The sequence below is a fragment of the Exophiala xenobiotica genome (assembly GCF_000835505.1).
Source record: "Exophiala xenobiotica strain CBS 118157 unplaced genomic scaffold supercont1.3, whole genome shotgun sequence".
Taxonomy (NCBI): domain Eukaryota; kingdom Fungi; phylum Ascomycota; class Eurotiomycetes; order Chaetothyriales; family Herpotrichiellaceae; genus Exophiala; species Exophiala xenobiotica.
In genome coordinates this window covers 846,413-871,579 of record NW_013562492.1, presented here as the reverse complement: position 1 = coordinate 871,579, position 25,167 = coordinate 846,413, and the positions used below count along the sequence as shown (strand labels likewise).

General features: G+C 51.8%; 10 protein-coding genes across 12 annotated transcripts; 4 read left to right on the top strand and 6 right to left on the bottom strand.

Moving 5' to 3' along the window:
• Nucleotides 1-459: 459 nt before the first annotated feature.
• Nucleotides 460-2,398, top strand: PV05_04521 (uncharacterized protein; the record flags this gene model as incomplete). Its single annotated transcript, XM_013460928.1, has 2 exons — nt 460-636; nt 689-2,398. 2 exons carry the CDS (start codon nt 460-462, stop codon nt 2,396-2,398), a joined length of 1,887 nt encoding a protein of 628 aa, XP_013316382.1.
• A 667-nt stretch (nt 2,399-3,065) lies between these two features.
• Nucleotides 3,066-3,996, top strand: PV05_04520 (uncharacterized protein; the record flags this gene model as incomplete). Its single annotated transcript, XM_013460927.1, has 3 exons — nt 3,066-3,488; nt 3,534-3,752; nt 3,820-3,996. 3 exons carry the CDS (start codon nt 3,066-3,068, stop codon nt 3,994-3,996), a joined length of 819 nt encoding a protein of 272 aa, XP_013316381.1.
• Nucleotides 3,997-4,329: 333 nt separating this feature from the next.
• PV05_04519 lies at nt 4,330-11,314 on the top strand. 2 transcript variants are annotated; one of them, XM_013460926.1, is made up of 2 exons: nt 4,330-4,810; nt 4,890-11,314. In XM_013460926.1, the coding sequence occupies exon 2, from the start codon at nt 5,017-5,019 to the stop codon at nt 11,191-11,193; it is 6,177 nt and encodes a 2,058-aa protein (XP_013316380.1). In that variant the 5' UTR covers nt 4,330-4,810; nt 4,890-5,016; the 3' UTR covers nt 11,194-11,314. The 2 variants fall into 2 exon arrangements, with proteins under 2 accessions (XP_013316380.1, XP_013316379.1); XM_013460925.1 differs by having other exon boundaries at nt 4,330-11,314.
• PV05_04518 lies at nt 11,305-13,816 on the bottom strand. Of its 2 annotated transcripts, XM_013460924.1 has the most exons (3): nt 13,649-13,816; nt 13,413-13,488; nt 11,305-13,357 (listed from the first exon to the last, which is right to left on the bottom strand). In XM_013460924.1, exon 3 carries the CDS (start codon nt 13,061-13,063, stop codon nt 11,537-11,539), a length of 1,527 nt encoding a protein of 508 aa, XP_013316378.1. In that variant the 5' UTR covers nt 13,064-13,357; nt 13,413-13,488; nt 13,649-13,816; the 3' UTR covers nt 11,305-11,536. The 2 variants fall into 2 exon arrangements, with proteins under 2 accessions (XP_013316378.1, XP_013316377.1); XM_013460923.1 differs by having other exon boundaries at nt 13,413-13,816.
• A 110-nt stretch (nt 13,817-13,926) lies between these two features.
• PV05_04517 (uncharacterized protein) lies at nt 13,927-15,723 on the top strand. Its single transcript, XM_013460922.1, has one exon. It carries the CDS (start codon nt 14,127-14,129, stop codon nt 15,351-15,353), a length of 1,227 nt encoding a protein of 408 aa, XP_013316376.1. The 5' UTR covers nt 13,927-14,126; the 3' UTR covers nt 15,354-15,723.
• On the bottom strand, nt 15,691-17,188 carry PV05_04516 (uncharacterized protein). The gene is made up of 3 exons (XM_013460921.1): nt 16,830-17,188; nt 16,436-16,781; nt 15,691-16,365 (listed from the first exon to the last, which is right to left on the bottom strand). Exons 1-3 carry the CDS (start codon nt 17,102-17,104, stop codon nt 15,910-15,912), a joined length of 1,077 nt encoding a protein of 358 aa, XP_013316375.1. The 5' UTR covers nt 17,105-17,188; the 3' UTR covers nt 15,691-15,909.
• A 167-nt stretch (nt 17,189-17,355) lies between these two features.
• PV05_04515 (uncharacterized protein) lies at nt 17,356-18,948 on the bottom strand (the record flags this gene model as incomplete). Its single annotated transcript, XM_013460920.1, has 1 exon — nt 17,356-18,948. The coding sequence occupies one exon, from the start codon at nt 18,946-18,948 to the stop codon at nt 17,356-17,358; it is 1,593 nt and encodes a 530-aa protein (XP_013316374.1).
• Nucleotides 18,949-19,542: 594 nt separating this feature from the next.
• PV05_04514 (uncharacterized protein) lies at nt 19,543-21,012 on the bottom strand (the record flags this gene model as incomplete). The annotated part of the gene is made up of 2 exons (XM_013460919.1): nt 20,874-21,012; nt 19,543-20,821 (listed from the first exon to the last, which is right to left on the bottom strand). Exons 1-2 carry the CDS (start codon nt 20,900-20,902, stop codon nt 19,543-19,545), a joined length of 1,308 nt encoding a protein of 435 aa, XP_013316373.1. The 5' UTR covers nt 20,903-21,012.
• A 553-nt stretch (nt 21,013-21,565) lies between these two features.
• Nucleotides 21,566-22,567, bottom strand: PV05_04513 (uncharacterized protein; the record flags this gene model as incomplete). Its single annotated transcript, XM_013460918.1, has 5 exons — nt 21,566-21,601; nt 21,675-21,811; nt 21,993-22,124; nt 22,259-22,374; nt 22,458-22,567. 5 exons carry the CDS (start codon nt 22,565-22,567, stop codon nt 21,566-21,568), a joined length of 531 nt encoding a protein of 176 aa, XP_013316372.1.
• A 1,401-nt stretch (nt 22,568-23,968) lies between these two features.
• Nucleotides 23,969-24,981, bottom strand: PV05_04512 (uncharacterized protein; the record flags this gene model as incomplete). Its single annotated transcript, XM_013460917.1, has 2 exons — nt 23,969-24,911; nt 24,962-24,981. 2 exons carry the CDS (start codon nt 24,979-24,981, stop codon nt 23,969-23,971), a joined length of 963 nt encoding a protein of 320 aa, XP_013316371.1.
• Between the last annotated feature and the right edge of the window lie 186 nt (nt 24,982-25,167).

Below are 25,167 nucleotides of genomic sequence, written 5' to 3'. Positions count from 1 at the left end.
AGCAAATGAATTGTTGATCGCCATCTTTCCCATGTGTGCAGTGTGGCGCTGTTCATGATCCTGATGCTGTTACTATGCTTACTTGTATCTAGGAGGCGTATTTACTCCATACGGACAACATGGTCTCTCCCGCTTTGACAGCGAGACTAGCAGTTCCTTTCTTGCCGAGAACAGAATATTCCACGGCGTCCCATCTCCGTTCGTGTGAAGTTTGAACACAATATCCGTCATCATTCCTCTCTGGCCGCCGTTGGCAGGGGAAGTCCTCCGCTCCGGTGGGCAACCGGCGTTGCCCACCGACTGCCTCCACACTTGCAGTTTCTGGGAACCCCCCCATCGGCGGCGGGAAAGGTTAAAGATCATCTTGTTGGAAAACCAGCTGGGGGAATCTTTCTTTTGTTCTTTACACTTGACCGGAAACACTCCTATATCATTTGCTTGAATATCTGGGACAGTACAATGGCTGATACATACAAAGACGTACCTGTCCGCAATGTGGACATCTCGTCCCCTTTCTGGGCCCATATGCGAGAATGTTCACGACAGAAGACAATTCCCGCTATCATCAAAGCGCAAAAGCTTTCAGGCCACTGGCAGTGCCTGACATGGAAGGAGGGCCATGATGCCGAAATCCATGTAAGTGGTTCACTCGTGTTGTGCTATATGGACAGACTTACTGAGTGCTCAGCCCTTCTGGGACAGCGACATATACAAGACGACTGAAGCAGCCTGCTACCAACTCATGACCAAGGATGATCCAACAATGAGAGCCAATGTGGAGGAAGCTGTCGATATGATCAGAGCAGCTCAGCATCCCGACGGCTATATCAACTCCTATTATACCGTCAACGGCATCCAAAATCGATGGACCAATCTGCGGGATATGCATGAGTTGTACTGCTTGGGTCACTTGTTCGAATGTTGCGTCGCCTACGAGACTTTGACCGGTAGTGGTCGACTCCTTGAACCTGTCATGAAAGCTGTTCGACACATCGACTCGGTTTTTGGCACGGAATCCGGTAAGAAGCGAGGCTATCCTGGTCACCAGGAGATCGAGATCGGCCTCCTCAGGCTTTACGAAATGACTGGCGATCCTCTACTGCTCAAGGTTGCGAGCTATTTCATCCATGAACGAGGAACCCGGGATAGCAACGGAGAGACCTACTTCGACCACGAAGCCAAGGCTCGTGGGGAAGAATATAAGCACCATTTCCATATGAAACCCTGGTACCGGTTCCCTCGAGACTACGCTTATCAACAGGCCGATTGCCCGTTGACCGAGGCGACCGAAGTTCAGGGCCATGCCGTTAGAGCAATGTATTACTTCATTGCTGCTACGGACCTCTTCCGCCTCAAAGGCGAGAAAGATATCAAGACCGCTCTGGACCGCATGTGGAGAGATCTTGTCGACACAAAACTCTACGTTACCGGGGGCATTGGATCTATTCGACAATGGGAAGGGTTTGGCCCTCGATACTTTCTTGGAGATACCGAAGAGGGGGGTATATGTTATTCGGAGACATGTGCATGCTTCGCGTTGATTATGTGGTGTCAGAGGATGCTGCGATTGGATTTGCGTGCTGAATACGCAGAAGTCATGGAAGTCGGCCTTTACAACGGATTTCTCGGAGCTGTCAACGGAGTTGGAGACGCATTCTATTACGAGGACGTACTGCGTACCTTTACAGGTCGTCCCAAGGAACGCAGTCGATGGTTCGAGGTCGCTTGCTGTCCGCCGAATGTTGCCAAGTTACTGGGCTGTATGGGCTCTCTCATATACTCGTTCAAGGACGATATGGTGGCAATCCACCTCTACATCGAAAGCACATTGCGTGTGCCGGACACCGACATTGTCATCACGCAGAAGAGCAACCTGCCGTGGTCAGGTGACGTCGAAATCAAAGTTCAGGGCACGACGGCTTTGGCTCTGAGGATCCCTTCATGGGCTGACGACTACAAATGCTCCGTCTCAGGTGAAGTCCGCAATGGTTATCTATACCTTCCAGCATCGAAAGATGCGGAGGTAAAGTTGACGTTCACGATGAAACCAAGGAAGGTCTTTGCCAATCCGAAGACCGGAAAGAACGAGGTATGCATCATGCGCGGGCCATTGGTGTACTGCATTGAAGATGCAGACAACGACGTTGACGTTGACAATGTGTTTCTGACTCCAAGTTCTTTCAAGGAAGGGAAAGCGACCAGCATTGCTTCTGTACAAGACGTTGTGCCAGTCATTGCCCGAGGCAAGGAGATCACGAACGCCAACAGTGTGCCGCTGTATGGACAGCAACCATGGGAATATGGCGACGAGAAAGAGTTGGTATTCATACCATACTTCCTGCGAGCGAACCGTGGTGGGAAAGGAGGAATGAGGGTATGGTGTCCGAAGCTTTCATAGGCCTGCTCTCATTCGATAACGAGAGCTAAAAGTATGTGAGATCTGAGGACCACAATGGTATGATCGTACGAAAAGATGTTGAAGTGTTGATGGATGTATCGAGCGCTGTGCTAGGACGTGACAGCAATAAGAAAAAAATTTCCCGCGGAGAGTATCCGCCAGTATCGATTCTGCAGACACCGCTGCGACCATCTTTATACACCCTTCATTGCAAGCTGCAATAGGCAAATGGCCATAGCGGTACTTTTGCTGCAATCCAGAGCTCGTGTTTTTGGGCCTTGATTAATATAGCAGCTGAAAATCATGCATGTCAGATCGCCTCTCTCAGCAGCCGCGCCCCGCCCAAGGCGCGTTCGAAGCAGCAGTAAGAAGACAAACGCACCGCTTCCACAAAAGGTCCAAGAAACAGACTGCGTACTGTTCTAAGCACTAAGAAGATTTGCAATGATGGGACAATACTCTTGAAGCCCAATTGGTCTGTTCAGCGACGCTTCCCAGCCTGGAAACCTTCAGCCTGGGCCAGATATTCGCCATAGGCAAGCACCTAGCCACCCACATAGCTGTAATACCGACCGCATTTCATACAGATATTTGGACCGACTGCCACATGCTTCGCGCACATTGTCCTCACTTCTTGACAACATGTTGTTCGGAGTGACCAAAGACAATGGCATACGAGCCCGAATCAAGCAGCTCACCCCGGGAACGGAGAGGCCAATACATCTTCGGCAGGCTAGATCACCACAGCCAGCACCACGCGCAGCCCAGCACCCGCAGCGTTACCACGGACAGCGAGACCTGCACTTTGAAAACGTACAGGAATCCCCACCAATGGCCAGTCATTCCTCTAGGCTACCAAGTTTGCCTGCGACTACTGATTCTGACACTCTCTGCATTGGTTTCGGCCGCTTTGATATACCTGATCATCATTAGAAGTTCAACGGGAGATTCTCGACATCTTGACAGGGAGGGACACAATGTGCCTGCTTGGCCGGCAACTGTCTGGATGCAGCCGACATTCGTCCTACTAGGAGCTGCGGCTTTTTGCACGCTAGGCAACTTCTCATTTCTCATAGCAGAATGTTCAAAGGTCGGTTCGTCCCCACTGGTGCATTCGCCCTCTGACACTGCACAGTTCGGACGACGATGGTTGGGCTCGAAGGCTGCCTGGATCGCGTCATTATGCATCGTCTGCATGATCGCAGCCTGGATTATTGCAACGGCGTATGCGAAGACCTTCGGTGCCACCAACACATTTGCTTCGGATCTCTGGTCGTGGTCATGCGCACGAAAAGACGTGCAGCTAAATTACGGGAACAGCAGGATCGGGTTTGTCAAACTCTGTCAGTACATGGTAGGTCTCCAGTGATGCTTCGCCTGGCTGAGGTTGGAAGTGCAGGCTTCAGCTAACAAGCAAACAGGATTTCGTGTTCGGCGCTGGAGTGGCCACAATGTCGCTGGAGCTGATGGATCTTGTCCTTGTATGGCTCAACGAGATGGGGCATCGAGCAAGCAAGCAGAAATCCAGGCGCAATGCGCTCATCAGGAAGCATATCACCGGCCTTGAGATGGCCGGGCTGGACACCGTGGACAGATGAACCGGAATTGTCATGGTCTGAATATTTCTGCGTGGGAGCAGACATGCCAGCAAGCCGTTTACCACGATCTCGCCACCAATGCCTGTAGAGACGGTAATAGATGTGACAAACAGTTGAGCAGTCTGATTTCATCAGGCGTCCAGGGAGAGCCTGCAGCTCCGTTGGATGGTCGAGAGACACACAGAGAGTAGGGTGGAATCGAAGGCGCCTTGCCCGGCGTAATAGAGGTATTGAGTGCGTCGTACGTGGTCGTATTAGGAATCTTTAGCGAGCCCCACTAACTGCGCCAAAATTTGGGGACATGGACTTTTCTTCAGCCTGCGCATCGTTGTTGCTGCAATACATTCGCCGCCGCGTTCATTTCTCAGCGCAAGGGGGAAAAGTGAAGGACAGTCTATTGTTGACTGCTATTTATTGCGCACAAGAGTCGCAATGCTATGACGCACCATCATTGAACAACGGATTAAATCGCTCCATTGAGCATACACCACAACACACCTTTACGAACTTGTAGTGTCCTCTCTTTCCTCGGTCAAAATGGCGGACCCAAATATCTCTCGGTACAAATACTCGGCGATGTCGAACCTGGTTCTCCAGGCCGACCGTCGACTGTACTCGCGTAACAAGGATGAAAATACCGGCGACCCGGAGTCCCTCGCAGGGCGGCTCAACATTCGAGACATGGGGTCGCGAATCGCCCGAGAAGAAGCTCCAAAGCAGAAAAGGTTGGCTCCGGGCCTTGAAGGAGTGGAACGAGGCGCAATTCGTGAAGGCGAAGATGTCTTGGAAAGGGAACAGCGGAAACGAAAGAGGGGTGAGCCTGCCCAGACTCGAGGTGCTGGCATCCTGTCTGCTGGCGATGCACTGATCGAAGGGCTTAAGTATCGTCCTAGGACTCCCGCCACCCGCGCGACCTACGATCTCCTGCTTACCGTGACGGCGAATGCGCTCGGCGATGTGTCGCAGGAGATTGTCAGAAGCGCCGCCGATGCTATCCTCGAGTATCTGAAGGATGAGAACATGAAGGATCTTGACAAGAAGAAAGAGATTGATGATATTGTCGGGTCGACAATGACGCCGAAACAGTTCAACGAGCTTGTCAATCTGGGCAAAAAGATCACGGATTATGATGCGCAGGACGAGGACGAGGATATGGCCGATGGAGAAGAAGCCGAGCTTGATGATCGGCAAGGTGTTGCTGTTGTCTTTGACGAAGACGACGAGGATGAAGATGGAGTTGGCAGGACGTACGAAGTCCGAGACGACGATGAAGATACGGACGAAGACGACGACGTCCAAGATCAGCCCGACGACGAAGCGGCTACCGCTGGAGGTGCTGGGGCACGGGACCTTGAGCCTGATGAAGAGGATACCGGTATAGTACTGGATGGCGGCATGACCGAGTCTAGTCGCAGGAAACGAGAAGATTCAGACCTTGTTCCAATCCACGAGATAGATGCCTACTGGCTTCAGCGACAGATTGGGTCATTGTACGCCGACCCGCACATCCAGCAACAAAAGACCCAGGACGCTTTACAAATACTATCTGGCAAGTCACTCGAAGGAGAAGAGTTATCTCTTCGTGACATTGAGAATGACTTGATGGATTTATTTGACTATGACCACCCAGAGATGGTCGGCAAATTTGTTGCCAACCGCGACAGAATAGTTTGGGCCACGAGATGGCGCAGAGTGGCCGAGGATGCTGATGCTCGGCATCTGGTGGAAGTCGAAATGGTCGAAGCTGGTCAGCGAGCTATTCTCAATGAGTTGCTCGGCAACGAGGACCGTGGCGAGGAAGCGCCTCGACCAGCAAAGAAGATGAAGCTAGATCTGATGGACATCGATATTCCGAGAGCACAAACGGAGAAACAAGAAGAGAAGAAAGACGGTGTGCTCTCTGGTGGGCTGCAGCCCCAGCGGCTCATCAACCTCGAGAACCTGGTCTTCGAACAGGGGAATCATCTTATGACCAATCCGAAGGTTGTGTTACCTCAAGGCTCGACGAAGAGGACGTTCAAAGGCTATGAAGAAATTCATGTGCCTGCACCTAAGCCGAGACGCGATCCAGGCGAAAAGAACATCCCAACCAGCGACTTGCCTGACTGGGCAAGACAAGGATTCGGCTCTGCCAAGGAATTGAACCGGATTCAGTCGAAGTGTTTCCCGTCTGCATTCGGCGATGATGGCAATATGCTGGTCTGCGCACCGACGGGGTCCGGCAAGACTAACGTGGCTATGCTGACGATGCTGCGAGAAATTGGGAAGCATAGAAATCCCGAGACCGGCGAGATTATGCTGGATGACTTCAAGATCATCTACATTGCCCCTCTGAAAGCTTTGGTCCAAGAACAAGTGGGCAACTTTGGCAAACGACTTGAGACATACGGTATTCGGGTGTCTGAGTTGACAGGAGATCGACAGCTCACCAAGCAGCAAATTGCAGACACTCAGGTCATTGTGACAACACCTGAAAAGTGGGATGTCATCACACGGAAAGCCACCGATTTGAGCTATACCAGACTTGTTCGCCTTATCATAATTGATGAAATCCATTTGCTCCACGACGACCGCGGGCCAGTTTTGGAAAGTATTGTCAGCCGGACAATTCGAAAAATTGAACAGACTGGCGACCCCGTGCGCATAGTCGGATTGAGTGCAACACTTCCTAATTATCGGGATGTTGCCACGTTCCTTCGAGTGGACCCCGATAAAGGTCTCTTCCATTTTGACGGCTCTTTCAGACCTTGTCCTCTACGTCAGGAATTCATTGGCGTTACCGACAAGAAAGCGATCAAGATGCTGAAGACCATGAACGACGTTTGTTATGCCAAGGTGATGGAACATGTTGGCACAAATCAGCAACAGATGTTGATATTCGTTCATTCTCGGAAAGAGACTGCCAAAACAGCCAAGTACATTCGTGACAAAGCTGTTGAATCGGAAACCATTGGACAGATCATGCGAACAGATGCAGCCAGTAGGCAGATCTTACAAGAAGAGGCCGACCAGGTACACGACGCCAATGTGAAGGAGTTGATGCCTTACGGCTTCGGCATCCATCACGCTGGATTGAGTGCAGCAGACCGTTCATCGGTTGAAGACCTTTTCGCCGATGGTTCCTTACGCGTTCTTGTCTGCACAGCAACACTTGCGTGGGGTGTCAATCTTCCCGCACACACGGTCATCATCAAAGGCACGCAGGTTTACTCACCCGAGAAGGGTAGCTGGGTTGAGCTCAGTCCTCAAGACGTGCTGCAGATGTTGGGTCGTGCTGGTCGACCGCAGTACGATTCTTACGGTGAAGGTATCATCATCACGTCGCAGGCAGAAATTCAATATTACCTGTCACTCCTGAACCAGCAGTTACCCATCGAAAGTCAGTTGATGAGCAAGCTTGCTGACAACCTGAACGCCGAAGTTGTGCTGGGAAACGTGCTGTCCAGAGACCAGGGAGTCGAGTGGTTGGGCTATACATATCTGTTTGTCCGTATGATCCGCTCTCCTGGTCTGTATAGCGTTGGTGCGGACTATAGCAACGATGAAACCCTTGAACAGAAGAGGGTCGATCTCATTCATTCGGCTGCTGTGGTTCTCGAAAAGGCTGGCCTGGTCAAGTACGACAAGACTTCGGGGAAACTGCAAGCTACAGACCTCGGACGAATTGCTTCTCATTATTACATCACACACCATTCTATGTTGACTTACAACACCCATCTACAACCTTCGATCAGCACCATTGAGCTCTTCCGCATCTTTGCTCTCAGCGACGAGTTCAAGTACATTCCTGTTCGACAAGATGAAAAGCTGGAACTGGCTAAGCTATTGGGCCGAGTGCCAATTCCGGTCAAAGAGGGAATGGAAGAGCCGCAAGCGAAGATCAACGTATTGCTTCAAGCTTTCATTTCCCGGCTGAAATTGGAAGGTCTCGCCCTCATGGCTGACCTTGTCTACGTCACACAGTCGGCTGGACGTATTCTTCGGGCCATCTTCGAGATATGTCTGAAGAAGGGCTGGGCCTCCGTGGCTAAGATTTCCCTAGATCTTTGCAAGATGGCCGAGAAACGAATGTGGCCGACGATGACTCCTCTGAGACAGTTTCCTATGTGTCCACGAGAGTATGTTCAGAAGGCCGAGAGAATGGAAGTCCCCTGGTCAAGCTATTTCGACCTGGATCCTCCTCGGATGGGAGAGTTATTGGGACTTCCCAAGGCTGGACGCGTTGTGTGTGACCTTGTCTCGAAATTCCCTCGACTGGAGGTGCAAGCTCAAGTTCAGCCTATGACAAGATCCATGCTTCATGTTGAACTCACGATTTCGCCCAACTTTGTCTGGGATGATGCATTGCACGGGAACGCCGAATCTTTCTGGATTATTGTCGAGGATTCTGATGGTGAAGAAATCCTCTTCCACGATCAGTTCATCCTGCGAAAGGAGTTTGCTATTGGCGACATGACGGAGCATCTTGTTGATTTCACCGTGCCAATAAGCGAACCCATTCCACCCAACTACTTCATCACGCTCATGTCTGACCGATGGATGCATGCGGAGACTCGAGTTCCCGTATCGTTCCAGAAACTCATCCTGCCTGAACGATTTCCGCCTCATACTCAGCTCTTGGACCTGCAGCCAGTGCCTGTCCAGGCACTCAAAATCAGGGAGTATGTGGACCTCTATCCCCATTGGGATAGGTTCAACAAAATTCAAACACAGGTCTTCAAGTCTTTGTATGACAGCGATGACAGCGTGTTTGTTGGTGCGCCAACCGGAAGTGGCAAGACTGTCTGTGCCGAGTTTGCACTATTACGGCACTGGAAGAACCCCGAATCTGGGAAAGCAGTCTACCTTGCGCCATTCCAGGAGTTAGTTGACGGTCGTCTTGCTGACTGGCAAGAGCGGCTATCTCGAGTGGGTGGTGGGAAGACTATCTCAGCACTGACGGGCGAGACCACTGCTGATCTACGTATACTCGATCGGTCAGACCTCGTCCTGGCCACTCCTACTCAATGGGATGTCCTTTCCAGACAGTGGCAACGTCGCAAAAATGTCCAGAACGTTGAGCTATTCATTGCCGACGAGCTCCACATGCTTGGCGGCGAGAATGGCGCCATCTATGAGGTCGTCGTGTCAAGGATGCAATACATTCACATTCAGCTCGAGAACAAACTGCGGATCATCGGGCTCAGCGTACCACTCTCAAACGCAAGAGACGTTGGCGAATGGATTGGGGCAAACAAGCACACCATCTACAATTTCAGTCCACTGGTCAGACCTGTCGGCTTGGAATTGCACATTCAGTCATTCAATATTCCGCATTTCCCATCCCTGATGATGGCTATGGCTCGACCAGCATACCAAGCCGTGCTGCAACTGTCTCCCGACAAACCTGCCATCATCTTTGTACCTGGCAGGAAACAAGTACGAGCTACTGCTGTGGACATACTTTCGGCTTGCATTATGGACGACGACGAGGAACGATTCCTGCATACCAACGTTGAAGAACTGGCTCCCTTCTTGGAACGCATCCATGAGCGCGCCTTGGCTGAATCCTTGACACATGGTATTGGCTACTACCACGAGGCGTTATCCGCAAGCGACAAACGCATTGTATCTCACCTCTTCAAGATTGGCGCCATTCAGGTTATGCTCGCCTCTCGCGATGTCTGTTGGGAAATCCCCTTTACCGCACATCTTGTCATTGTCATGGGCACACAGTACTTCCAAGGCCGTGAACACAGATACGTCGACTATCAAATCGCCGAAGTCCTGCAGATGTTCGGCCGCTCCTGCCGGCCGGACCAAGACAGACTCGGCAAGGGCGTGCTTATGGTTCCCCAGGTCCGACGAGAGTACTACAAGAAATTCCTGCACGAAGCGCTGCCCATCGAGAGTCATCTCTCGCTATGGATGCACGATGCATTCGTCACTGAGATCAGCACCAAGACCATCACATCAACCCAGGACGCAGTTGACTGGACCACATATACGTACTTCTACCGCCGGCTGCTCGCCAACCCAAGCTTCTACGGCCTGAACGACACATCGCACGACGGCCTGAGCACATTCCTCTCTGAACTCGTTGAGAGCACTCTCAAGGAACTCGCGGAAGCCAAGATTATCGACCTCGACGAGGAAGATGACTCCGTCTCGCCGCTCAACCCAGCCATGATCGCGGCATACTATAACATCAGTTTCATTACGATGCAAACCTTCTTGTTGTCACTCACGGGCCGGACGAAACTGAAAGGCATGCTAGAGATTGTCACCTCCGCGACCGAGTTTGAATCAATTCAAATGCGCCGCCACGAGGATCACATATTGAGGCGTATATACGACCGGGTGCCCGTGAAGATGTCCGAACCGGCGTATGACTCGCCGCATTTCAAAGCCATGGTCCTTCTGCAAGCGCACTTTTCACGTATGCAACTTCCCATTGATCTGGCCAAGGACCAGGAGGTCATTGTCAGCAAGGTTCTGAGTCTCCTCTCCTCTTGCGTGGACGTCTTGAGCAGTGAGGGTCACTTGAACGCCATGAATGCCATGGAAATGTCCCAGATGGTCGTGCAGGCAATGTGGGATCGTGATAGTCCGCTGCTCCAAATCCCGCATTTCGACAGCAAGACTGTGGATGTTCTGGCCCGGCACGATATCAAGGACATTGATGAGTTCATGACGGCCATGGACCCGAGCGAGAACCCGGACCACGCCAAACTCGTGGCGGAGATGGGCCTGACGAATCGCCAGCTCGTGGAGGCGGCCAACTTCACTAACAACAAATATCCCAGCCTCGAGCTGGAGTTTGAAGTCGTGGATAAAGACGAGGTCACTGCGGGACAGCCAAGTCTTCTCCAGGTCAAAATCGCAAGGGAGGTGAACGACGATGATGAAGAGGAAGAAGGCGAGGTGGATCTCACAGTGCACGCGCCGTTCTATCCGGGCAAGAAGTTGGAGAATTGGTGGCTCGTCGTGGCTGAGGAGAAGACCAGATCGTTGCTGGCAATCAAGAGGATCACCGTCGGCAAGAGCCTCGCGACCAAGTTGGAATATGTGGTCCCGACGCCGGGCAAGAAGGATCTCACGCTGTTCCTCATGTCGGATTCGTATGTCGGAGTGGACCAGAGTATGGCGTTTAGTGTGGAGGTTGCCGAGGGGATGGATGAGGATGAAGAGCAGGATGACGAGGAAGCCGGAGAGTGAATATAGTGGTTGAAGAAGAATTGAGGCTGATGGGGATTTTGTTTGTATTGCTGCAGCAAAAGAAACAGGCACTGGCGGTTCTGTAAGTTAGGTAGATCAAAAACTTGAAATGTTCAGTGATTATGGTTCTGCATATACCCTATATCGCTTCCCACCCGAGAAGCTCTACCTGGCATGCGATGGCTGCCACTGGGGATATATGTTTCCCAAATACGCACGTTCTGTCTCGAGCTGGCCTCTCGTGTACATACCATATGGTCCTATCTGACCGCTCACAGACATTATGTGCCCCTTCTTCCACCATGGCTGCGTCACTTTTTCAATGACCTGTACCTAGCTGCCCCTATAAGCCATTGAAGCCGACGAATGGCTCGATTGTCCCATAACCGCACTTGACGCTCACGTATCCATACTCATGATCGTTTCGACACCTGGGGAGCACTTCACCCTCCTCAGGCTCAAACCAGAAGGGTATACTCTCACCAGTGGACGTGAAGTCGTCAATAGCAGCTTCGAAGACCAATTTGTTAACTGCTTCCAGTTTGCCACCCCCTTTGAAAAAGTTTTTGGTATCGACTGGGATCTTCTCGTCCGTATCATGTACGCTCATGATGTTGAATTCGTTTGGGAGCATGCCAGCGCACAAACAATTGGATGTATGCTTCAGAAGACTGATCAATCCGCGACACATGGATTTGCTGTGCCTCATCATATTGACGCAGTAGAATGGAAAAGCATCCTCGGCATTTTCGCTAACCCACTGTCGAGTACCCATGACAGCCAATTGGTCAGTAAACATGTCGTGAAGTATTCCGGCCTGCAGGGCCAAAGAAAGTCTCATTCGTGGACTCATACACCCCTCGAAACAATGTCCGCAAGTGCAGCCACCGGCCAAGCGCTTCCACCCTTCATCTTTGGGCTCGTGGTGGACGCCCTTCAAGATTGCCAGACACCGAACAGCATTTTTCGGATAGCCACGGAACGCGTCCGAATAATGAAGGAGGAAGCGCCCCCCAGTAAACAAGCGGGTTCTGGATTTGTCTAGTACCAGCTCTAGCGCCTCCAAAGGGGTGTCGTAGTCTTGATTGCGAATGTTTTGTAAACGGCGGCCTCCTGGCTGAGCCATCATCCAGGCCAGACATGCCGGTTCGTGGGCCATAGCCGCAATATGCATGAGAGTATTTCCTTTCATGTCCGTGGCTAGCCATCGTTCGTCGTTCGGTTCGGCTTGTCCGAGATGTTTCTGAAGGGCTTTGACAAGAACCTTGTCCTTGGACGTCTCGAAGGCCCGCCGAATGGACTCCGGTACAAGATTATTAGAACGGGATATTGGTGGAGGGTCGTAGTCTTCTGCAATGGGCGGAAGCTGGGATTGAGCATCATGGCCAACAAGGGTGCCAAACCAGATGGAAGACCCTATCCGCCTGAAACCGACGGATCGAAGCCACTTGATAGCCTGGGCGTCCTTTCTCTCAATGAAATTATAGCTGAGGTATCCGACAAGGTTCTCCATGGTTTGATGGAAGTTGTCACCTTTGAATGGATCCGGCCACGCCAAAGCAACGAATTTTCCACCATCAATCTTCTTGCTTGCAGCACTGAGCAGTGTCTGAACCAATCGAGTCCCGATGCCGCGTTGTCGATATCGTTGGTCGATAGTTACATCTTCTATCAGTAATATGTCGCCTTCGTCAAGCTGATCTTTCCAGAATCCCGAACCTTTTCGGATGGGGTGATGTTTGTAGTCGTCTTTCAGTCTTCCATAACGATCAAACAGGTCGAATGCCAACACAGTCAACTCGTTGACTGGCGCTCTCATGCTTTTATGGAAAGAATGCCATATTTGCTGCCTCCTAACCAAGTTGGCCATGCAACAGCCCACTTGTTCAGACGTCTTCTCGTCAGTCGCGATGACATCGATGGGTTCCAGCCATGTGAGGCCATTAAACTCGTCATATGTCTCGTACTTGTCATCCGAATACTCAATATGGAGGTTTTCACCAGACACGTTGAGTGAATTCACTTTCACCTCCCCTAAATCACACTTTGGTTCCGCACCCCCGGATCCTTTGGGATCATTTATATTGGCCTTTTTGCGCGAGTGAAGGCGTATCTTGATTGCAATGTGGTCTTGGAAAGAGGATGAGGTATCGGCAAGGGAGGGCTGTACGCGGTCAATAACTGCCTGGTGCATATATGCGTTGAGTGTCGCGTGTTACCTCGTGCTCGATGGATTCTCGAGTACAAATCGTTTTCGCGGGTTGTTCCTCGGAAGCAGTCCCGATGGGACGTTTTCTAGATTCCATTATGGACATGGATCTGACCTCAAAGAAGTAAAGAGATGATGGGAAGAAAGCAGGGGTGTGTTTCAAGACAAGAATTTCAAGAAAGAAGATTGTTAACAGAATGACGCAGGCAGCCACAGGGTCGTTTCAGCGCACTTCATCGCACTTACCGTTGCTACATCTTCACAGACAGGGCGATTGATAGCACCAAACAGGTGCCAATAGCTTCAGTTATCGCGACTCTCCCCAGTCGGTCTGAGCAGGGGTTTCGAAGACGCTCAGTACTGTTTCCATCGAGATATTATCGCGAGCGCATCACGCCCGTGCATCCCTCCGTGATCCTCTCAGTGCGGGATGTGATGCGGGGAGAAATGGAGGTCCTCTTCCGGTGCTCTTATCCGATGGCAATGGGCGTGGCAACCTCAATGAGCCATGTCTTTACCCGAGGGTGGATTTCTTTGCGCCGGCGACTGGCTGAGAGATAGTTCAATCTTTTATAACTCTGTCGCTTTAAGACTCGCTCATTCCTTATTCTTGCTTCCTTTCGTTCGCTAGAAGTGCTCCCACTGACCAGGACCATTTCGTCGACCCAGACGTACTCAACAGCATCTTCACTTCCTCCTCCGACTCATAAAAGCACTAGACAGCATGGCAAATGCCCGAGGCTTGAAGCAGATCCTCTCGAAGAACCCCTCTGATGTTGTCATCCTATCCTCCCTGCGAACACCCGTAACGCGAGCAGTCAAGGGCGGTTTCCGAGACGCTTACGACCATGAGCTCCTCTCACACGTCCTGCGGGCCACACTCGCCGCAAACCCCAACCTAGACCCTGTCAAAATCGACGACGTTGCAGTTGGCGTCGTCCTGGCTGAACTAGGTGGATCAAAAGCTGCAAGGATGGCACAGCAACACGCTGGCTTTCATGAGCGAACATCCCTACACACGGTCAACCGAGCTTGCAGTTCGGGGCTACAAGCTGTGACCAACATAGCACACAGTATCACCATGGGCCAAATCGACGTAGGGGTCGGCGCTGGTATGGAGAGTATGACTAAAAACTACGGTAGCAAGGCCATTCCCACAATGCTCTGGGATGAGCTCAAAAACAGTCCAGACGACAACACTAAGGACTGCATTATGCCGATGGGTCTGACGAGCGAGAACGTGGCCAAGAGATATGGCGTAAGTCGAGAGGATCAAGATACCTTTGCTGTCCAATCACACCGCAAAGCCTCAAAGGCACAGAAGACCGGATTGTTTGATTCTGAGATCGTGCCTGTCAAGGTCAAGCAGACGGAACCTGAACACCCAGATGTTCCCAAGGAAGTCGTGGTAGACAAGGATGACGGTATCAGACACGATGCCAGCGCTGAAAAGATGGCCAAGCTCAAGCCGGCATTCTCAAACGACGGATCATCCACGGCAGGGAACTCATCTCAAGTCTCAGATGGGGCAGCCGCGACGTTACTCATGCGACGATCCACTGCCAATGAGCTCGGCTTGAGTAAAGACATCATTGGCAAGTGGGCTGGTACGCAAGTTGCAGGATGCAGACCAGACGAAATGGGTATTGGTCCTGCAGTCGCGATTCCGAAATTGCTCGACTACACCGGCTTGACGACGGAAGATATCAACATATGGGAGCTCAACGAAGCATTTGCCAGTCAAGCTCTGTATTGCATACGCAAATTGGGATTGGATGTCGAGAAGGTCAACCCCAGAGGCGGAGCAATTGCCTTGGGCCATCCATTGGGAATGACGGGCACGAGACAGCTTGCCACCCTGATGCCTCAACTGAATGAAGGTGAGGTCGGTGTGGTAAGTATGTGCATCGGCACGGGTATGGGCATGGCTGGTCTGTTTGTCAGGGAATAAAAGCCGCAAAGTTCTCTTCTCGGGAAGACCGAATTATAGGACTGGGGGAAGCGATGAGTCAAGAAAGGGGCTTGGGGTCCTGACGGACGATTGCTCATGACGCTTTCTCGATTAAACGATGGTGCAAGTCACGTCTGGAGCCCTTTTTCAACCTGGAATCTGTTGAGCTTACAAGAAGACTTTGAGTGCACGAGGATCTTGTGCTCCAGCAGGACGCCAAAGAGTCTGTTCGGAACCAGAGTTCACGGCTTCCGTACATTGACACGTACTGACGGTCATATGTTTATACAGCATTTCACTGCGCTGAGACGGGCAAAAGTAAACCAGCATCATCTCTGGATATATAGATTGACAAGAATATATAGTGTACATCTATCGTTGCTTTAGCCTGCCAAAGGATTTTGTAACCCTTCCTCGCCCCTTAAACAGCAACGCTCAGCACACCTCCGGTATTCCCCAGATGCTTCGGACGAATCGGCCATTAACATGCTTTCAGCATGGCACAAGTCTGGCACACCAGTGACCTTTGTGAAGGTTAACACGATTCCGCCTTCACTTAGCTTGTATTGTTGACAGTCTGCTCCCAGCCCTCCCGTTGCGGCGCCAGGTTCTTATGCCCCAACACCGGCAGCCCTTTAGCTCTGAGTTCTCGCTCAATCACCTTCCACCTGCCAATCTCCTTCTCTTTGTCCACGGGCGTTTCGCGGCGTGAGAGGACCATGACATTCGGTCCGAGAGGCTGTGGAACCTTTCTCTTCGGCTTTGTGTTCTCAACTTCACTTTTGGATTCAGGGTCTGGTAGTGCTTGAGACTCGTCTTCGGCCTTCGCGGTCCAGCGCAGCGCCTTGAGCTGCTTTGCAATGAGAATGTCTGCTGTTTTCTGTGGCTTCGGCTTGGAGGCGGTGTCAAGCAGATTGACGAAGTCGAGAAGAGATTTGTTGGTGCGCATGACGGTGTTCAGAACGGGATCGGGAATGGGAATAGAGGATATTCGGGAATATTGTTTGACAACCTGATGGATCTTGAGTCAGCGAGAGCCATCCCCCTGGAGCAGTCTGCGCAAATTGCTAGATATAACTTACAGAGAGCGTGATCGGATCATTAAAGTCGAATCTCGCCTTCGACAGCAGCTCCATGATATCGGATAAGGGAAGCTCAACAGACTTGTCTTCTGCCGGGGGTCCGGGATTTTGCAGGACTCCTGTCGGATCCTCGAGGTGCGACAAGGTACCGGTTGGAGACAAAACGATCTTGACTGCATTGTACGCATCGGCGCCGATTGGGCTTAATCCTCTGACCAAAAAACTTTTCGGTTTGCGACCTTGCTGTATAATCTCTTTGTATGCAAGGCAATCCACCACTGCAATATATAGCGAAGCCAGAAGATTTGTACGATCAGGAGTTGCTGTGTCGTCCTTCAAAAGCCAGCTAAAGATCGTTAACCGTCGTCCTGCCGGGTATGTTGTTTTGACTTACGGTTCAAATTGATCCTGTGGTTTTGCAGGGATGTCTTTCCAATGGCCGCGATGTCCAACGTGTTCTAGTCCATCCCACGTTTGAGCTTCGACGTAGCTTTGCACCGGTACGGTGTCGGTGTCGGAGGAGGTAGTGGCCTTGGTTGTGCTAGAAATTCCGCGAGTCTGCTTCGCATTGAATTGCAGGCGATCCCTGCATGTTCGACAGATGTATCTTGAAGTCGGAACTCTGGAGAGATCATATAAGGATTGAAAGGCGCGGCGTGATGTCGCCATGTTGCTCACGAGCAGCTTGAATACACCGGATATGAAGGAGCAGTGCGTAGTTGTCGTTCTGACGGATCCAGAGAGATAGTCGACTCGTCCAAAATCTTGTCAAGCTCGACTTCCTCCGCATGCGCCAAGATGAGACTGGCAGCTCATCCCGTTTGGGGAGGAAGGCGATGCCGCCCTATGGATATACATCAGTCTGTAGTCTCCGTACTCCGTAATACTACTCAACATTCATGCTACAGTACATCTAATGTCTAATCCCAAATAGTGAACAATCTATCTTGCAGTCGCCTTGCAGAACGAACTAGCGCTCTGTCGATCTTTGTGAAATAATCTGCGGCTGTTATTACGATGACCGTGATGATGAGTGCCATCAACATGTAGGCCCACAAGGAATCACCCAGATGTGTTTGCCGCCATGAGTCCAGGAACTGTTGCTTGATCCCCATACCGAAAGGGACATGCATAGCGTAGAGGCCAAATGAGATGTCCCCCAGGTATCGTGAGATCTTCCAGCCAAGTGGCCTCTGCAGGGCCGGATAAAACTCCAGCGAGTACACGAGGGCCAAGCTGCCCCATCCAAGCCAAAAGACATAACGTCCGGTTTCCGGCCACCAAAACGGGATAGCTTTATTCAGATACGCCCAAGGGAACTGTTTCCAGAGAGGGAGCTCGGCCTGACCATCGTCAACTTCTCCTAGAAGAAGGAAGCCAACGATGAAGATGGCGACATGTGTGATCCTCGAGATCAATGACTGATCTTGAGCAGGCTTCTCATCGTTGTTCGTCGGCAATTGCGGAGGGCCCGCGACACGCTCGGGATGACAACACAACGACAATTGCGCGATGAAAAGACCGCCAGTGAACTCGGCAATGTAGACCGCTTGCCAGCAATAGCTGACGACAATGATAAGCCACATTATCAGCATGCGAGCGCGGGGCGTCAACTTGCAGATGGCGGTGCAAAACGCAAACAGGAACACGCTGCCACGAAATTCCACGGGAATGGTCCACATCTGTGGTAGGTAGTCCGAGGAGAGCGGGTGGTTGTCCTTCAGATCCGTCACGTTCGCGGAGAACGGATTGCAGAATTTGAAGACATCGTTGAACCAGTGCAGCAGCTGGGCACCGAAGTTCTTGTGGTAGATCTGGATGAAATATACGCCGTCATACAGTCGTAGGCGCAAAAGGACAAGCGTGATGAGCAAGGCCATGACGCTACTGCCGTACAGACGCATGTATCGTCTGAAAGCGGAGGACGCGAGGCTGTGCAGCATTGGGCCTTCTTCCCTTCTGTGCATATTTAGAAGCAGGCCGTAGCCCAGGGCATAACCGGATATGACGTAGAATACGGCTACCATGCCAGATCCTGAGAAGAGTGTGCTTACGAATGGGTAGCGTCGCCACGTTACCTCGCCTTGTCGGTCATACAGGTGGAAGATGTAGACGAAGAACGCTGCGTAGCCGCGGAGCGCGTCGAGATATGCAGTGGGACTGTCGCGCGGCGACGAGATCTGAGATGGTACGCAGTAGGTCGGTAGGGCGGACTTGAGCACCTGGCCAACGGCGTGCACGCATTCTTTGAAGCGGGAATAACGCGAACGGTTTTTGACCGCTATAGGGGATTGTGAGGATTCTGAGCGCTCGTCCTCTGCTCGATCCATGAGAGGAATGTTTTCGGCATAATCGTCCTCGTCTTGGACTTCGAGAGGAATAGCTGGGGCATACCCGCCTCCCTTCGGAACCTGAAAGTGGATGGGTTCATCGTCGTCTGTTGGAGCCTCCAACAAAATGTCTTCGGCATGTCCATCACGTTCTCGTGCGTTCGGAGGGTCATTTTCCGCCATAATGAGAGCTTTGAGAAAGCTCGACCGGCCAGTACATCGAACAAGCAAGGGGGAAGACAGAAAATCAAGAACTTACGGAGCACAGGAGGCGGGAGTGGCTAAGACCTGAAATTCGTGATGCCCCATAAAGAGACAAGTGCAAACTCAGTATCAGACGAGCTAGAAACGCCACAATTTGCTGCAACCGCTCAAGGAAGAAGTGCCGACACATTCCTGTCCTTACCTCAAGCGGGCGACAGAGATATGAAGGATGGGGGTGTCAAAAGAAACTCGGAATGTGTAGAAACTATGGAATCAAGGAGGCCGACAAGGTGAGGTTTGAAATGTGGTGCGAATAGTGTAGGTAGGATTGAGAGACGGCTGAGACGGGTACGGTCGCGAGTACGGAGTACCTAAGTTGGTGGTTCCTATCGCGGCCATGGCACATTTTGCCGACCTCGGCTGCTAGTTTTTCCGGTGCTGGAACCGCCAAGACCTCGTGGAGAGGCACGTGACTGCTGCTTTTTCGTCTTCACTTTCGAGCGAGGACTCGTCCTTGCTTCCATATACCATATCCATCCTGCTCTTCAGTTGACATTGATAGCTGTCTATCCATCAACAGTGACATGCGTTGTACAGCTTGGAACCATCACTGTCGATACCGACGTCGCCAAGGTCCTTGACGACATCACCAGGCCTTGTCGGATCCCGATGCCACTTCCTCTCACTCCACTGCCATTCTTTACGCAGACCAGTCTCCCTGCCTTCAAATGCATCTGCGATATACTTGCCAATAGTTGGCAGAAACTTGAAGCCATGACCACTGTCGCCGGTGGCCAGAAGCAGCTCACCCCCAGGATAGTTTGGGTGTGGGCCTATCAGCCAGTGTTGGTCAGGAGTGTCTGTGCACCAACAAATGCGGGCTCCAAGTAACGGACGTCCCGAAAATTGAGGTACCACTGCATCAATGAACCGGTTGATTGCTTGAACAGCTTCTTCAGGGATGCCATCTTCCGGATGATCACTTGCATATCGCGGAACACTGTACTTTTCCACCTTCCCATCATGCGCGTACTCTCCTTTCCTCCACTGGTACCCGGGAAAAGCATTGCAAATTTTGATCCATCCACTATCAGGGTCGGGCTCGAAAAAGAACCCCAACTCGTGATTGTCCACCACTGGCATACCCTTGAACTGTTCTACCTCTTCTTTCGTGAGCTGGATATGGGCCAGCGTCCAGCATTTCGACCAGAGTTGAGGGGAGAGCTCTGGTAAAATTGCCGGCGATGCGGCACCTGTTGCAAGGATATATCTGGATGCCGTAAGAACAGCGCCAGACTTGACTTTGACGCCTGTGATTCTGTTGCTTTCCCTTACGAGGCCCGTCATTGTCCCTCCAGCTCCAGAGATGAAGCGGACCCCTAATTGTTCTGCTTCTGATCCGAGTTTTGCAAGAGCATTCTTCGCATGTGCCCAGCCTGCTTGTCTATTCCACAAGCCTTTCCAGTTGTCAAGGCCTCTGGCCGCAGTGATCTGAGGCACATATCGGGTGATCTGGTCTTTTCCCCCCACGAAGTCGATGCTGTCAGCGTGGCCTTGACGTTTTAGATTCTCATAAGATCGACGAAGGTGCTGAGCCGCCGCTGGCTCTCCGCATGTTGTCACTATCCACCCAGTTTCGTGGAATATGTCCTTCCACATGGGGTCACGCCATGCTTCTAGTGCCTCGATCGCCAGTTCGGCATATAGCGGCTCATCGTATTCCGTGCGGATGATCTTGTTCAGATCAAACGCCGCACTGTCCAAGCTCGGGCATGGATGCTTGTCAATACAGGTGATGAAGGTATACCCTCGTTTGGCGAGATGGTATGCTGTGCTGATCCCAAAGGTACCACTAGAGACCGTCAGTGTCAATCCAACATACGTCACCCGGCCAAAAAGCATACCTTCCAATGATCAATACCGAAGCATCCATGATTGCAGACTTCAACCTCGTACAACCGAGAGTACTGACAGTGACTGGAGTACAATGCGGATGAACTCCTTACTCCGAAAAGCTCGTCTCCCACTTTGCCCCACGGAGCAATTCAGAACATCACCAACATGTCCCCAGGCCTGCAACATTACGACACTAGCATCTCGATGGTCTTGCCACCTACCTGTCTGGAATCGATGGGGGCGAATTGGTAAAAAGGACGTAAAGGTGCACGCGGTCAAATCACATCAAGTAATTGATTTCTCCAGATAGAGCTCCCCTCAACTGGTTCGTCGACTATTGCCCCGTACGTCAAGAACCTACTGCCGGCGACTGAAAATATTTTACAAGATTCAATACGAGTACCCCTTGTCCACAGCCCCTGTGACCACGGATATGGCCGCTCTTGCATATAACATTCAATTGCGCGTGAGGGAGCCCGGAGAAGTTGATTAGTTAAGGTCCGCGGCCTTTCCCTATTCGTGCCAGTATATCAAGGCACCATTACACAGAACGACCAATGAAACTCTTATACAAAGCCAACAGCCAACGCAAGACTTGACATCCTGTTTCCAACCGCCCCGGATTAGTTGTAACACTCAACCCAGACATGCCTCGAGCATGACGTCGACGTCCAAGCCAGCCATTTCACGACTGGTCGCCTCACTGAGGGCATATGTCGCAGAAAATCTCGAAACCCTAAATTTATTCCCCGTCAGCCAGCCATACCTTTCAGCCACGACTCAACAGCTGGTGACCTGAAAAGACTTACAAGATCTTTCCCCGGCGAATTGGAACAGTTGGTCGAGAGCGGCCACTTTTGCTGAATCGCCCAAAGCGCCGAGTCGGGACTGTGATCGAACACGATCGGAACGAATGGCGCCTTGTGTCGGTACAAGTCGATTGTATCTGCGTCGTTATACTTCTCGTTAGCTCACGTCAACCATGCTACATATCAGACAGTTCTCTGGCATCACATGTTCCTCAATCACTATTTGTTGCGTCGCCGCCATATTGAGGCACCGGAGAAGAGAGGCAGCGCCAGAGCCAGAACCTGACATTGGAAAGGAGTTCAAGCATAAGAACGTACCAGTGAATCTGAGCGTGAGATTCTCCAAACGCGAACCCCTGACGCCGTACCCAACGCCCGTACCGTCCCAATTGATGCCGTCCATTTGGCCTGACAACACGCTCAAGGGCTGCTCGGGGCCCATCAACACGACTACCACACGACGGGTGTTAGTCACCTTGGAAGAAGGGCAAGCCGAGCAAGGCAATTGGACACCATGGCATCCAGAGTGATCCTGGCCTGGGTGGAAGAGGAATGCTAGGCCGGAGTAGACCGGCTGGACATACCTCGCAAGTTATACCCGGCTTTGACGATATCGGCGGCGTCCCCTCGTAGCGCGGCATCAACGGCTGCCGGGTCGAAGCCCTGCGCCGTGACCAGGGGATGGTATGGTGGTAGGCCACTGCAATGTCACCCATAAGTGTCTGACGCTCTTGTACCGTCCGTGATGGATACTCGAATAAAGACAAAGGCAGGCAAGCGTACGTGAAAATGATATCCAGATCTCCGCAGCCAGGCTTTGGAGGCCATGAGGGCGCGGCCAAGGTGAGACTGGCTGCCGGAGCGAGTGAGAGCAAAGTCTTGAAGGAGACCATGGCTGAGAATGTTGGTATACCGTTGGTAGGAGGTTTGGAGGTAAATGGAAACAGAAGTCGGTTGGAAAAGTGGTTGACAACATATCATGAAGGCCATTGCAGGGGGTAATTATCTGTTTCTCAGAATTCTTGTCTAGCACCAGAAACGACCGGGAAATTAGCACCGGGGCATGCAGCGTGCTGGAGCGACGCCAAAGCCGTACAGGCTCGTGGAAGTATGATCGTAAAGTCTCTCCAGGTCGGTACGTATACAATAGTCACAGCCCCCAATTCAACAGCCTTGCAAAGAGTTGAGTGCCGGGCCTTGGTTGCCGATACTCCGACTGACGTGGCTACACCGGAAAGGGTACCTCCTGGGATATTCTGCGCATTAACCTGCCTGCAGAGCAAGAACATTTAGCGTACCGACAGATACGTTGCAGAAGGCCAAGAGATGGATCGTGATCACCTAGGTATCTTCAATTCACATAGTGGATGGCAGGCCTGAAATATCATGCTCTTGCTGAGCCTGTGGAGAATCGCTTGTCATTCTTACATCGCACGTGTCGCGGTGATCAACCACGCTTGCAAAACGACGCTATCTCCCACCAGACAGACAGGAATATGATGCGCCGGATATTCCACAACCAGACTATTGCTGCCAAGAAACGCGATCTTGCTGTACAAAGGCCGGAAGTGTCAGTACATGGCTGTGGGCTGGCAGTGAAAGGGGCGCGAACGTATCTAACGCCAAGGGTAGCCTCAGGCGATCAAGCGCCACGACCGGTCATACCGGATGGCCTAGGGGCAGCAGTCTGCCGATGACGACCAAATTCATACGGGCAGCGCTCCTTGTCAGGGTCTTGGCAGGTTTCTGCAGCCCTGTCAGGTACAAAGACCAAGATCGGCTTGTGAGGAAGGGATCAATGACGGCCATCAAACAAGCCTCAACAGGCTAACCCGGGATATAGCGGAAGGAGGCCCGGCCCTCTCTACATGGACAAGCATCCCAAGTCTGCAATGGACGGCCAGGCACTTCCGAGCAGGTCTGAACGATGCATGAGGCGTCCTCCTCGGGAAGAATGTGTCGCTCGCCTCGTCTTCAGAGGTTATGCGTTAGAGATTGCGTATACGCAACGAGACATGCGGTCGCAGGCGGCTACATGAGCTTACCGCGTTAGGCGCCCTGAACAGTTCAGATGTCGGTGAGTCTTGTTGGTGTCTCCTTGTAGCCAAGGATGAGGTGACCGTGCCAGACAATCCGGGCGTCGGGTACCTGCGCCAGCCACCACTCCCGATCATGTAAGTCGAGTCATGGGCCACTGCCGGTGAATCTCAGGATGTTCCAACAGAGGGGAAGTTCGGGGTTGTTTCGATGTCGAGCGAACACCTCGATGGCATGTCCGTCGTCTCGCTAGCCCTTTATTGATGCCGTGCATTTGCTGGGATCGTAAAGCCTCTGGTCATGAAATCACGGCCTCTACTCCCCTGTCCCTCAGACTTTGTGGTATACAAGGAGCTGATATTCTCATTCTCGCGTCGCCTCTTTTTCCTGGCTTCTTCCTCCTCGAGGACGCGAGCGGTGAGACCTGCCGTCGCCGCGTTCTTTATACCACTTGCACTTCTCGGTGTTGACGTCCCAGACTGTGGCGTCCCCGTCTGTGAGATACTTGCCGCAGCAGGTTTGCTCTCGCCATTCGTCTTGTTTTCTTTCGTATCTCCAGAAAGTCCGGTTGATGACTCGGTTTTGCCTTCACCATTTGCTTTTCGCTTCTTGCTTCCACTCGCCTTCTTTAGAGAATGGGTCAACCCCAGCGACTTGAGAGTGTCCATGCGCTCCATCACAAAGGCCTTGTCTCTCTCGGTACTGGGCAGTATAGGGATGACATCACGTTCTTCATATGGTGTAGCACACTGGACACATTTCCCCTCACTCTTCATCTCTTTGATGGCCTCTTGCGAGAAGGCATGGCCGCAGGGCACCAGGTAGACCGCCTTGACATTTGGTCCCAGCTCCTTTGATGTGACTGGGCAAATCCATTTATCTGTCTTTCTTTGTTCGTCATGCTCGACCTCGAAGTGGACTTCCACAATGTCCTTCAGGCTCTTGATACGTCCTTGTATAAACTTCTCATATTCTTGCTTGTCTATCGAACTGGCTTCGGCCGGCAAGAGGAATTGGATGATGGCATCTTTGTTGTAGAGGTCCCCTGAATAGTCTGAGACTATTGGTTTGGCGAGCGGTCTGTGCGATACCGGACATTGTGACCATCGATGTGCGAGGTGTTCTTTCTGCTTATCCTTGAGTTCAGTGGCAGTCGGGTTTCGAGCGGCTTCCTTGACCAGCTCGCGTCGCGTAGGAATACTGCTCTATGTTAGTGCAGGCGCAACAAGTTTGAATTTCAACGGACTTACCTGCCTCCGTCGTTACCCATCTTTGATGAAGCAGTTTCGTTGAACTTGTTGAAATATAGAGACTGCGAAAGCCAGGTCACAGCCTTGTAGATAATTGTGTTTGCAGTAGGTATAATAAGTGGCGCCTGCACCGAATTAACCTAGGCGCCATTTCTTCCCCTCAGTGGCGTTTGACCCAACCAAATGTCCCCCTTCGCCCCTAGCGT